We start from the raw sequence: 14,076 nt of genomic DNA, 5'->3' as shown, positions 1-14,076 counted from the left end.
GGACCAAACAGGCCTGAAACGCCCTAGAAACTCCTGCCTTCAACTGCCCCATCCCACTGGCCCAATTATTCATGTCAACTAGACACATTTTTCCTTCTTCTTGATGTTCAGACATGGGACTTGCTTTGGAGATTTATGTTCAACTTCCTAACATTATTTCACTGAAGAGAAGGCTTTTAAATGATGGGGGTCTCTTGTTCAGACAGAGATAGTATTTGAGAAAGACAGAATTATCATCCCTCCCTGCCAGCACTGAGAAACAACAATCACACAGCACAGCTGTAACTAGTTACTGTATGTTACCACCACACCCATGAGGCCAAATACAACTTTATTTATAAAAAGTAAACCCAGAGCTGCCTCTGTGGCTGGTTTCATGGCAATGGGCTGGGTCCTGTGCAAGATGTATAAATGGCCTCAAGTCTGAATGACATTGTTGGACAAGTATTAGTGACCCAAAACAAAAAAACATTCACATACTGGACTGTGATAGAGCATTTTAAAGTTTATTTAGGAGAAATCAAGTAAAAAAAAAAGTGGTATATTCTTCTGGAGAAATAAGACCAAAAATGAACAAAATACAGATTAACAAACCGTCTAAGGCAATGCAGTTTCCCATGTTAAGAGACAATGCAGTTTCCCATGTTAAGAGACAATGCAGTTTCCCATGTTAAGAGACAAATGGAGGAGTTAGTTCCTGCAACTTGTTGTTTAGAGGCACAAGCAGTCAAATACCAATTAAATAACATTGGAACATTAAACCCCAACATATCACTGAGATTCAACTCGTGATAAACCCTTACAGTTCCACTGCAGTACAGAAACAAGCAGAGAACCTGCAGCAGTAAGGTCACCCTGACATCATGCCAAGAGAGCCTTATTCATAGAACGACTGGTGTTCCTGCACTTATCAAACCTCAGACAACTCTGGAAAAAGATCAACTTTTTAGATAGATACAAATGCATGGTTAGAGGATCATGAATATTCAATGGCTACATATCATGAATACATTGTTCTGTTAAAAAAAATCTCTAGGATCATTACGCACGGCGCAATGATAGTCTTTTGATATCAAAGTAAAAAATAAAACGGGAATATGAGTTTATATAGTAATTTTCAAAACAGTGTAGAATATAGGATGCAAGTACATATAATATATTTTTTTCACAAAGAGCTGACTAAAACAATCTCAATGTACTATACAATTATCTAGCAGTGTTAACTCATATGTTCACTAAAGGAAATGGAAAACACTTCAGAAAGGTCATTCATCCTCAAACTGCCTCTATAAAGTACTTTAGATGTTCTGCTACTCCCCTTGATTCTGTTAATGATTTTTAAAGTCCCACACAGTTTACACTAAACACCACAAATGTAGGAGAACCTATCCCTCTTTCCTCAAAGCTTACTCTTACCAGATCTTATTTAAGACAAAAAAAATATTAAGCTGGGTAGTGATGGTGGAATGTTCATGCCATCGTCTCAAGACAAGCTTGAGCAAGGCTTTCGTTCAAGGCCAGCCATGATACATGTGGGTAAAGTCATCAGCATTTTAATTTAGGGGAAATAAACATTACACTTTCCAAAGTGAAGAATGTCAAGAAGACATGCTCATTGTGAGTCAATTTAACAAAAGAAAAGTTAGTCAAAATTTGACAGTATTCAACTAAACATCAGATTGGAATAAATAAAACAACAACTAATGGCATTATGGTGAAGATAGTCAACTCTAAGACAGGACTGGTCTACAGATGTTAAATGTTGACTATTCAGTAATCCGTCTAAGCCAAAGCATCCCGTACCAACCACATAATAACATAGCCTATTATACTGCATTCAGACAGCCTTGCCAGAGGCTGCGATTTGTAGATGGATGCTAGTGTATACATATTCTAATGAGAACCATATACAAAAAAATATATTGAGTACGACTGTACCAGCAGTAAGTATTTCTAAAACGGTTACTGACAAAAATAAATTCTGAGGGTAAATAGAATAACAAGGCTTATTATAATAGATACCAGCTATTTGAAACATGCATCTCTGTAAGCAGAATACTATAATTATTTCTAACTGTATCTATGAAATAAACCAGTGAGTACTAAAAGAACAAAAAGATAAAAACAAAAAATGTAAGTCCACAAAAGAGAAAGTAGGTCCAGTTCTGAATAGTTGGAGAGAAAAAAGAGAGAAACATTGGGACCAGAGGGAGACTAGAGCCTTGATAGCATTACCACTGTTAGTATTGTTAAAACAAACACAAACGCACTCTTACAAATGTACTGTATGCTCCAAATGAAACAGGTATGCTGTTACCACTACCTCAATCTAACACATAATAGTGCAAATCAGAGCCGGCCTTCCTTTTGAACTAAAAACACACCAACACAGGGTCACGTGTGGAGAGTTAACGGAGATGGCAGGAGGATGAAAACAGAAGAGAAGCAAAGCAGACTATGGCTTTTTGTTTGAAGCAGCAGGCAAGTTCTTTGGTTAATAAGAAAGGCATGAGGGAGTTAAGACCGAACAGTATGCCTTCTCAAAGGCCAAATTAATTGGTCATTTTGGGAATCTCTGTCAGGGTAAGTGTTAAAAATATATAAAATGATACACCTCAAATAAAGACAAGCTGACATCAAGGCTGCCAATACTGGTCCTAGAGAGTTCCTCAAATTGATATTTCTGCATTCAAAATGAAGAATTTGAACACTTGGACTCAAACCAAAACTACCCTAACTGAACAAATGTATCAAATCCTCCCAGATCAGTGTCAGTCATATAATAAGAGCAGGGAGAACCCCCCAAGGTCTGTAAAAGGCCAGCTTTGGTATATAATACAGTATTAAAACTGGAAATTCATTGTCTTGTCTAGCGTTGTTCTGAGCTCAGGGAAGTCAAGCTTGACAATGAATGGTATAGGGAGGTCAATCGGTGCACTTGTCTGATGCCACAGACAAAGAAATGGTTGTGGTTCACCATTCAACAGTGAGGGAGGTCCGGCCAGTGTTTCAGGAGTTGGCCTCTGGACTGTGGGGGTGTCCCCCCGGCCCCTTGGACTTGATCTGGAGCCAGGTCTTCCCCAGGGCCTTGGCAAAGTGGTCGTCCACCGAGCCTGTGATGGACACAGTGTTGGAGACGGGCTCGGGCTCCTTATAGTTCTTCCCCAGGCTGCGGCGGAAGTGCTCCTCGATCACAGGGTCGACCGCAGTATTATCTGGAATTACAGAGGAGAGGAGAATAAATCAACATTTTAATAAGTGTGGCATGGTAACAAAGATACTAATTATATCAAATGTATGCACAGATTTATCACGTTAGTAAGGTAATGTGGTGATAAACATTTACCATCGGCCTTCCTCTGATCCATGGGTGGGCTGGGGCTGTGAGACTTGTGGCAGTGAGACAGGTTGCAATTGCGATTGCTTGCAGGAGCACAGGTGATCACAGAGGGGCGATTCTATAAGATATAAACAAACACATTAACGACATACAATACGAGACTGTACGTAAGGCGCAACTGACCAATGCATGGATGTATTTCGGAATTGTCAGAATTACCTGTGGTCTGTCCACAGGGCCGGGCATGGCAGGCCTCTCTGTGCCACCCAATCCAGAGTCTATGCTGTTTTTAGTCAGAGCCAGAGGCTGGTCCATCGCATAGGAGGGGATGGAGGCGTACAAGTGGTTGCCAAGGAGGCCGTTGGAGGAGGAAGTGATGCGCTCCACAGGGCTGTGGCCGAGGATCCAAGGGTCGTTGCGGTTGTCTCCGCCGGCAGGCTGTCCCCTTGTTAAAGAGAGGACAAGTGGCAGATTACCCCAGACAGCCTGACACAGACCACCAACTGCTCCAGTTATTCATAGGCCACTTTAAATCAACCCCGCCTTGAAGTCAGGAGATTGGGCCTTACAGACTGTCACTTAATAAGGGTGCAGGGATTCAGTGCATGGATTGTTTAAAGAGCAGTCGACCGTGTTTACTTACGACACACTTGTCTCTTTCGGCACATGCAACTACGCTGAACAAATAAATATAAAAGGCAACTTGTAACGTGTTGATCCGATGTTTCATGAGCTGAAATAAAAGATCCCAGAAATGTTCCAGACGCACAAAAAGCTTATTCCTCTCAAATTGTACACACATTTGTTTACATCCCTGTTAGTGAGCATTTCTCCTTTGCCAAGATAATCCATCCAACTGACAGGTGTGGCATATCAAGAAGCTGATTAAACAGCATGATCATTACACAGGTGCACCTTGTACTGGAGACAATAAAAGGCCACTAAAATGTGCAGTTTTGTCACACAACACAATGCCACAGATGTCTCAACTTTTGAGGGAGCGTGCAAATGGCATGCTGACTAGAGGTCGACCGATTAATCGGAATGGCCGATTAATTAGGGCCGATTTCAAGCTTTCGTAATAATAGACCTTTATTTAACTAGGCAAGTCAGTTAAGAACACATTCTTATTCTCAATGACAGCCTAGGAACGGTGGGTTAACTGCCTTGTTCAGGGGCAGAACGACAGATTTTTACCTTGTCAGCTCAGGGATTCAATCTTGCAACCTTATGGTTAACTAGTCCAACGCTCTAACCACCTGCTTTACATTGCACTCCACGAGGAGCCTGCCTGTTACGCGAATGCAGTAAGAAGCCAAGGTAAGTTGCTAGCTAGCATTAAACTTATCTTATAAAAAACAATCAATCATAATCACTAGTTAAACTAGTAATATCATCAACCATGTGTAGTTAACTAGTCTGTCCTGCGTTGCATATAATCGCTTAGGTACACGTTGCTCCAACCATAAACATCAATGCCTTTCTTAAAATCAATACTCAAGTATATATTTTTAAACCTGCATATTTAGTTAATATTGCCTGCTAACATGAATTTCTTTTAACTAGGGAAAATGTGTCACTTCTCTTGCAAACAGAGTCAGGGTATATGCAGCAGTTTGGGCCGCCTGGCTCGTTGCGAACTGTGAAGACTATTTCTTCCTAACAAAGACAGCCGACTTCGCCAAACGGGGGATGATTTAACAAAAGAGCATTTGCAAAAAAAGCACAATCGTTGCACGACTGTACCTAACCATAAACATCAATGCCTTTCTTAAAATCAATACACAGAAGTATATATTTTTAAACCTGCATATTTAGCTAAAAGAAATCCAGGTTAGCAGGCAATATTAACCAGGTGAAATTGTGTAATTTTGTGTTCATTGCACGCAGTCAGGGTATATGAAACAGTTTGGGCCGCCTGGCTCGTTGCGAATTAATTTGGCAGAATTTTACGTAATTATGACAACATTGAAGGTTGTGCAATGTAACAGGAATAACGTTTTGCTTTCGAGATGATAGTTTCCGGATTCGACCATATTAATGATCTAAGGCTCGTATTTCTGTGTGTTATTATGTTATAATTAAGTCTATGATTTGATAGAGCAGTCTGACTGAGCGATGGTAGGCAGCAGCAGGCTCGTAAGCATTCATTCAAAATAGCACTTTCGTGCGTTTTGGCAGCAGCCCTTCGCAATGCATTGCGCTGTTTATGACTTCAAGCCTGTCAACTCCCAAGATTAGGCTGGTGTAACCGATGTGAAATGGCTAGCTAGTTAGCTGGGTGTGCGCGCGCTAATAGCGTTTCAAACGTCACTCGCTCTGAGACTTGGAGTAGTTGTTTCCCCTTGCTCTACATGGGTAACGCTGCTTCGAGGGTGGCTGTTGTCGATGTGTTCCTGGTTCAAGCCCAGGTAGGAGCGAGGAGAGGGACGGAAGCTATACTGTTACACTGGCAATACTAAAGTGCCTGTAAGAACATCCAATAGTCAAAGGTATATGAAATACAAATCGTATAGAGAGAAATAGTCCTATAATTCCTATAATAACTACAACCTAAAACATCTTACCTGGGAATATTGAAGACTCATGTTAAAAGGAACCACCAGCTTTCATATGTTCTCATGTTCTGAGCAAGGAACTTAAACGTTAGCTTTTTTATCATGTTTCAGCATGATAATGCACAGCCCCATGTTGCAAGGATCTGTACACAATTCCAGGAAGCTGAAAATGTCCCAGTTCTTCCATGGCCTGCATACTCATCAGACATGTCACCCATTGAGCATGTTTGGTATGCTCTGGATTGACGTGTAAGACAGCATGTTCCAGTTCCCGCCAATATCCAGCAACTTCGTACAGCCATTGAAGAGGAGTGGGACAACATTCCACAGGCCACAATCAACAGCCTGATCAACTCTATGCGAAGGAGATGTCGCCCTGCATGAGGCAAATGGTGGCCACACCAGATACTGACTGGTTTTCTGATCCACGCCCCTATAGATGCATATCTGTACTCCCAGTCATGTGGAATCCATAGATGAGGGCCTAATGAATTTCAATTGACTGATTTCCTTATATGAACTGTAACTCAGTAAAATCTTTGCAATTGTTGCATGTTGTGTTTCTATTTTTGTTCAGTATACATGCACACTCCTCGTGTGTACAATATTTATATGATTTTCATGCAAGCAAATGTTTAGATACATTTGCCATTAAAATATTGTAATGTAAAAAAATAATATTTCAAAGTACGTAACGATAGATTAAGACAGACATGTTTACACTTACAGTTGAGCAGCAAACAGTCGACTCATTTTGGTCATGTGGTTGTTGTCACAGTCAATGCAGTCGTCTACTTGCTCCTCGCCATACTTCCTTTTGCTGGGGCAGATGGGGGGAGGACCGGTCCTCATGTTGGTCATTGGAGAGGGCAGCGACGGCATCCTGGACTCACCTGTGAGAGAAGATTCAGCTGTAGAGAACACTCTCTGTTTATACTTTGCATGCAAACCAAGGTGGTCATGTCTCAATAATGTAGAACTACAGAGTATTCAGAACGTTTTAAAACACTAAATCAGTAATACTAGGAGTTTGCCATGCTCCCCCACATGATCTAGTTACCTGCTGTGACCATTACCTGAGAAATGGGGACTAGAAAAGGTTTAGCCGATTAAACTCAAATCCACGATTTACGATGGAGTTGAGCGGCAACTAGTGTGGGGGGACTGGAGCTCCGACGTAGTTCTTATCAGAAACGACTGATTTCCGCACCCAAAGAATAGCCGACAATTACACACATTGTTCTGTGCAATCGCGGGCTATTCTTTGAGTGCTGAAATCAGTAGCTAGTTTTTGATAAAAATCTTCAATAAATGTGACATTGGAGCTCCAGTCCACCCACAGTAGTTGCCACTCAAATCCATCGTAAATCGTGGAATTGAGTTTAGTCAGCTAGACAAGGTTTAGCTTTACCTTGTCTGTCAAGCCTTGCAGTCACACTAGCTAGGTTTCCATCCAATTGGCGACAGATTCATGCAAATATTCAAAAAAATGCATGAATAAAATATGCAAATGTTCCTACCAGAGATGTGTTTCCATCAAACTGACTTGTTGCAGATGACGTGATGACATAGCAATTTAACCTCAACATTTTTTTTATGTGCGCTATGCACCGAATACAAGTTAAATGGGTATCCATCTCATTTTAACCTTACTGATGGTTTTGTCACAAAAAAAATGTGTGTTATACACTGAGTATAGAAAACATTAGGAACACCTTCCTAATATTGAGTTGCACCCCCCCTTTTGCCCTCAAAACCTAAATTCGTCGGGGTATGGACTCAACAACATGTCGAAAGTGTTCCACGGGGATGTTGGCTCATGTTGACTCCAATGCTTACTACAGTTGGATCAAGTTGGCTGGATGTCCTTTGGGTTGTGGACAATTCTTGATAAACAATTCTTGACAAACCGGTGATGCCTGGCACCTAATACCATACCCCGTTCAAAGGCACTTAAATCTATTGCCTTGCCCACTCTGAATGGCACACATACACAATCCGTCTCAAGGCTTAAAAATCCTTCTATAACCTGTCTCCTCCCCTTCATCTACACTGATTAAAGAGGATTTAACAAGTGACATCAATAAGGGATCATGGCTGTGTCATGGAAAACAGCAAGTGTTCTTAATGTTTTGTATACTCAGTGTATATCAAATGTCCCCACTCTAGTATTGGCGCTCTAGCCAACAGCTTGCAGATATGGAATGCCGTGTGGGTCTTCGCGTGTCCAAAAATATATACACGTCAAATAATAATACTACTATAATACTAAGCTTTTAATTTGACACGTCAAATAACACAATTCTATTATAGAATGTTGTGTGTGCTGAATTTGCATGTGCAAGCCAAGCGCCACCACTACTATCAGTAGCACTGTCAAAGCTGTACATAAGAAGTCTGCAAACAAGCACACACCATACACGAACGATGTGTTTACAATACCATGTTGGTAATAAGGCATTTGTTCGACAGCTTTAGCTTGGTACCCATCTAGCACCAATACAACTAGCCTGAAAATAGTGAGCAGTAGAAACTGCAGTCATTTTCATTAATCTTAGCAATGATTTTGCCATCCTTGTGAGTAAGTATTAGCTAGGTAGCCACTTGTTGTTCACCTATTGACATTGAACTTCAGTTCATGGAAATACATAAACGTCCCTTTTTCAGGACCCTGTCTTTCAAAGATAATCCAAATAACTTCACAGATCTTCATTGTAAAGGGTTTAAACACTGTTTCCCATGCTTGTTCAATGAACCAGAAACAATTAATGAACATGGACCTGTGGAACGGTCGTTAAGACACTAACAGCTTACAGATGGTAGGCAATTAAGGTCACAGTTATGAAAACTTAGGACACTAAAGAGGCCTTTCTGCTGACTCTGAAAAACACCAAAAGAAAGATACGCAGGGTCCCAGCTCATCGGCGTGAACGTGCCTTAGGCATGCTGCAAGGCGGCATGAGGACTGCAGATGTGGCCAGGGCAATAAATTGCAATGTCCGTACTGTGAGACGCCTAAGACAGCGCTACAGTGAGACAGGATGGACAGCTGATCGTCCTTGCAGTGGGAGACCACGTGTAACACCTGCACAGGATTGGTACAGCCGAACAGCACACCTGCGGGACAGGTACAGGATGGCAACAACAACTGCCCGAGTTACACCACCAGGAACGCACAATCCCTCCATCAGTGCTCAGACTGTCCGCAATAGGCTGAGAGTGGCTGGACTGAGGGCTTGTAGGCCTGTTGTAAGGCAGGTCCTCACCAGACATCACCGGCAACAACGCCGCCTATGGGCACAAACCCACCGTCGCTGGACCAGACAGGACTGGCAAAAAGTGCTTTTCACTGACGAGTCGCAGTTTTGTCTCACCAGGGGTGATGGTCGGATTCGCGTTTATCGACGAAGGAATGAGCGTTACACCGAGGCCTGTACTCTGGAGCGGGATCGATTTGGAGGTGGAGGGTCCGTCATGGTCTGGGGCGGTGTGTCACAACCTCATCGGACTGAGCTTGTGTCATTGCAGGCAATCTCAACGCTGTGCGTTACAGGGAAGACATCCTGCTCCCTCATGTGGTACCCTTCCTGCAGGCTCATCCTGACATTACCCTCCAGCATGACAATGCCACCAGCCATACTGCTTGTTCTGTGCGTGATTTCCTGCAAGACAGGACTGTCAGTGTTCCGCCATGGCCAGTGAAGAGCCTGGATCTCAATCCCATTGAGCACGTCTGGGACCTGTTGGAACGGAAAGGGTGAGGGCTAGGGCCATTCCCCCCAGAAATGTCTGGGAACTTACAGGTGCCTTGGTGGAAGAGTGGGGTAACATCTCACAGCAAGAACTGGCAAATCTGGAGCAGTCCATGAGGTGGAGATGCACTGCAGTACTTAATGCAGCTGGTGGCCACACCAGATACTGACTGTTACTTTTGATTTTGACCGCCTTTTTGTTCAGGGACACATTATTCAATTTCTGTTAGTCACATGTCTGTGGAACTTGTTCAGTTCATGTCTCAGTTGTTGAATCTTGTTATGTTCAAACAAATACTCACACGTTAAGTTTTCTGAAAATAAACGCAGTTGACAGTGAGAGGAAGTTTCTTTTTTTGCTGAGTTTAGCTAGCCAGCTACTTAACCCTGTTGCCCAAAGAAAACATTATAAGCAGCCAGTTAGCTTCATCTGGCTCGTGAGGCTCAACCAGACCGGGTTGTGTTGTGAAGCTAGCCACAATAAGGATTAAGCACAACAGTGGAGTTTGAGGTTTACCTTCGAAATAAAAGTAACTCTTTGAAAGTGACGCAGAAGGTTACAATTGGTGGAATCGTGATATATTTAGACTAGATAATGTTAAACAAGGTTGGAATGTGAAGCAATGAAATGGGGCATCAGTCTACTCGGTGACACCCACAGAACACAACTGTGAAGAGTTTACGCAAATATTAGCGTTGTAGCTCTTATCGCGGGACTGTGAACGTGTGAAATCACCTCCCCAGTCAGCCTATTGTGTGTATTGACATTCATTTTGCACCGTACAGCTTAACCTAAGGATTGGGGATCAATGAAATGGAGTATCAGTCTACTCAATACCCAAGATATCTTTTCCCAAGGTCCTCCTCAGAGTTATCACTCCAAAACATCCACGCAGTATTGTTTTTCCTCTGAAATAGTGTTCAATGCACATAGAAGGTTGACAATAAATGTGGTTCAATTCACAGTTCACAGTTCAATTCACAGTTCCCACAATAAGAGCCAAGACGCTAATGTTATCTGGGTGTCAGAGTAGACTGATCCCCCATGTCATTGATCCACAATACATAGGTATGGCTGTACAGTGAAATAAGTATGCCCCCAATGCAATGCTAAAGTCTAATACATCCAGTGTGATTAAAACAGATTTGTCAAATTTAACAAATTGTCTTTTACATAACAACATTCCAACCTCGTTTAGCATGATCTATTCAATTATGTCATAATTCTACTATTTGTATTCATGTCCATCACTGTCAATGACATACTTTTATTTTGAAGGCTAACCGCAAAGTCCACTATTTGTGGCTAATCCTTATTATGGCTAGCTTCACATAGATGGGTCCGACCACCATTAATCAAATAAAAACTGTCTTACAAATTATGGTTATTTTAAATGTTGACACCTAGCTATATAGTTAGCTAGCTAACTATAGCTACTGAAACAGATTATGTTGTGTTGCTATGTTTTGGGGGAAGAATATTGTTTGCATCCATGAGCTAGCTAGCTTTTTTTATGACCAGCACTGTCGGTGTGCGAGACAACTTTACCAGCATCATATAGCATACCTATCGATGAATCCTTGTGACATATGAAATACGAGTGATAGTGTAATCAATGTATAACAACTAGGTAAAAAATGTATGAACGCATTAAATTATTATGTGACGTGCAGTCATATTCAGGTCCTGATTGGTCAATAAGCGTATCTGACACGTCAATTAGTGTTATTTGAAACGTCAAACACAATTTGACGTGTATCTTTTTTGACACATGCAAAGACCCAAACGGCGTTCCATACGCTGATAAAGTGCGGGTATAGCCTACATGAGATTATTATGGACAAAAGAACGACATTATTTTAATTTGTCAAATGGCTGCCAAGCATCGATCATGTCAGTACAATAAGACCCTCTCCTTCATTGGAAAGGGGAATAAAGATTTTCACCTTACACTTTCACCACCCATTGAAGTTGAGAATTTGTTGTTAACTGACTTGCCTAGTTAAATAAAAGGTTAAATAAGTGTTTTTAAATAAAAGTTAACCAGAACTTATTTTATCTGTATCCTAATAAACTGCATGTTTTCCCGAGTTGTAGGACCACACAACATGCCATCGCATGACTCCAAGTTTACTTCGATATGATGGTTATTATATCAATATTTGCACTTTTACACCGCCATTTCTCACATAATTAATTTTACAGACAATAATATCCCACCTTGTCATGCGTATTTTGTTTTACCTCCAAATCTGCTGTTTCCATCATCAGGCCTGTCTTTACATGTTTTATCCGACATGTACTTTACTCGAATAAGAAGGTTGGGTGGAAACCTGGTAATCATTTTTTAGTGGTTACAAAACGAATCAATACATTCAATTGTGCTTTTAATGCTAGACACACGGTATGGTTTGTTATGGTGATAATGGATTGATCAACAAATAATGGGGGAAGCCATAGCATAGATAGCTGGCTAGCTAGCAGTGGTGTAAAGTAGCCTACTTAAGTTTAAAAAAATACTTTAAAGTACTAAGTTACTTAAGTCGTTGTTTGGGATATCTGTACTATTATTACATTTATATTTTTCACACATTTTACTTCACTACATTCCTAAAGAAAATAATGTACTTTTTAACTCCATACATTTTCCTGACATCCAAAAGTACTCGTTACATTTCGAATGCTTAGCAGGACAGGAAAATGGTACAATTCACGCACTTCAAGAGAACATCCCTGGTCCTCCCTACTGCCTCTGATCTGGCGGACTCGCTAAACACAAATGCTTTCTTTGTAAATAATGTCTGAGTGTTCGAGTGTGCCCCGGCTATTCGTAAAATAAACAATAAATTAAATGAGTGCGGTCTAGTATGCTTAATATAAGGAACGTTGGCTACTGTAGATAGTTTGCCACTATTGGCCTATTTATTGCCTTACCTCCTTACTTCATTTGCACACACTGTATAGATTTTTCTATTGTGTTATTGACTGTACGATTGTTTATCCCATGTGTAACTGTGTTGTTTTTGTATTGGCCAGGTCGCAGTTATAAATGAGAACTTGTTCTCAACTGGCCTACCTGGTTAAATAAAGGTGAAATAAAAAAATAAAAAAGTTAACGTTAGTGACTAACCATCACCTAGGATTAGGCCGATAACAGATTTAGCTAGCTATTGAAAATGAGTCTCTTACCTTCGTAGTGTAGTCTCCCGATATTGTTGTTCATTTTGTCCAGGAACTGATAGTTCAACAGGTCCATTCTCGTGAAAACCATTTACGCGTACTGGCTACTTGCTAACATCAAAGTTAGCAGCTAGCTAGCCAGCTAGCCAGTAAGTGTCCGTCCTAGAATAGAATATCAAATATTAGCTAGCTAACGTTAACCAACTAGCTAGCTAGATAAAGATAACGTTCGATTATACGCGTTGTTGTACCAAATACACAACATTAGCTAGCTAACGTTATAACTAATAGTTTAGCAACCTCTATGAACTAGCTAGCCAATGCATCCATGTCAAATGGCCTTCTTCGCCTGTAAACATTGGATAACTGGCTAGGCTAGCTAGCTAACTACCGTGGTAGTAAGCTACTAAGAAGCTAAACTGGTGCAAGCAGCTAAAGTTAGCTAAGAAGCTAACTCACTTTTTCAAAGTTAGTAAAAACCAAAAAATACAAACTTACAATGTGTTCGAGGTCCAGATCAGATGATCGATAGTCAAAACAAACTGTAGATAGATGTTCCGAAAATCAGTTGGCTGGCTCCATCGGTATTATATATTTTTTTTACCGCAAACAGTTTTCAGACAAAAGGGACGTTGCGCCACATCTCAGACTCAGCCTAGCTACACAGTGAAGCTGCTAACCAAGCTAGTTAGCTAGCCAACTACCCCTGGTGACTATCTTCTCTCTCACGACCCCACTCAATTTACTACAAGGTTCTGTGCGTCAGGCCCCACTGAACCAAGGGGCCACACAAAGGGAGGACTTTGACAAGCAAGAGAGAGGTACAATCTTCGGTAACGCTTCACTTGAAGCAAATAGAATATTTTTTACTTGAAGCAAATCTTTTTTTCCCCTGAGAGATGTTTGGTTTTTGTATTCAGATTAGTCATAAACCTAGTGATTCTTGAGTTTCGACATCTGGGGGGGGAGCTGTTTTAAAACATTGTGTAATTTTCTATGTTGAGCGTTTACAGTGAATATTGAGCACAGATTTGATCTTAAAAATGTCATCTCTGATATAGGGAGTAACCATAATTTTTTTGTGTTTCAGACATTTCGCCCCGCAATGGAAAATGTTAAAAACCTCTGCTTTACCTTTATTTTTTGTTCAAAATAATCTTTATTAAAGATTTTTTTTTAACATTTTACAAACATAATAGGTTCAACCATATAAATACAAATCTGTTTTCACATTCATTCGTGGGT

General features: G+C 40.9%; 1 protein-coding gene across 2 annotated transcripts; it reads right to left on the bottom strand.

Moving 5' to 3' along the window:
• Positions 1-485: 485 nt before the first annotated feature.
• LOC106566756 (transcription cofactor vestigial-like protein 4) lies at positions 486-13,744 on the bottom strand. Of its 2 annotated transcripts, none has more exons than XM_014135116.2 (6): positions 13,330-13,744; positions 12,841-12,993; positions 6,626-6,809; positions 3,560-3,785; positions 3,347-3,458; positions 486-3,215 (listed from the first exon to the last, which is right to left on the bottom strand). In XM_014135116.2, the coding sequence occupies exons 2-6, from the start codon at positions 12,920-12,922 to the stop codon at positions 3,010-3,012; spliced, it is 810 nt and encodes a 269-aa protein (XP_013990591.1). In that variant the 5' UTR covers positions 12,923-12,993; positions 13,330-13,744; the 3' UTR covers positions 486-3,009. The 2 variants fall into 2 exon arrangements, with proteins under 2 accessions (XP_013990591.1, XP_013990592.1); XM_014135117.2 differs by having other exon boundaries at positions 6,626-6,791.
• Between the last annotated feature and the right edge of the window lie 332 nt (positions 13,745-14,076).

Source organism: Salmo salar, chromosome ssa13, assembly GCF_905237065.1.
Source record: "Salmo salar chromosome ssa13, Ssal_v3.1, whole genome shotgun sequence".
NCBI lineage: Eukaryota > Metazoa > Chordata > Actinopteri > Salmoniformes > Salmonidae > Salmo > Salmo salar.
Note: the sequence above shows the minus strand (reverse complement) of the source record. Positions and strands in the feature narration are given on the sequence as shown.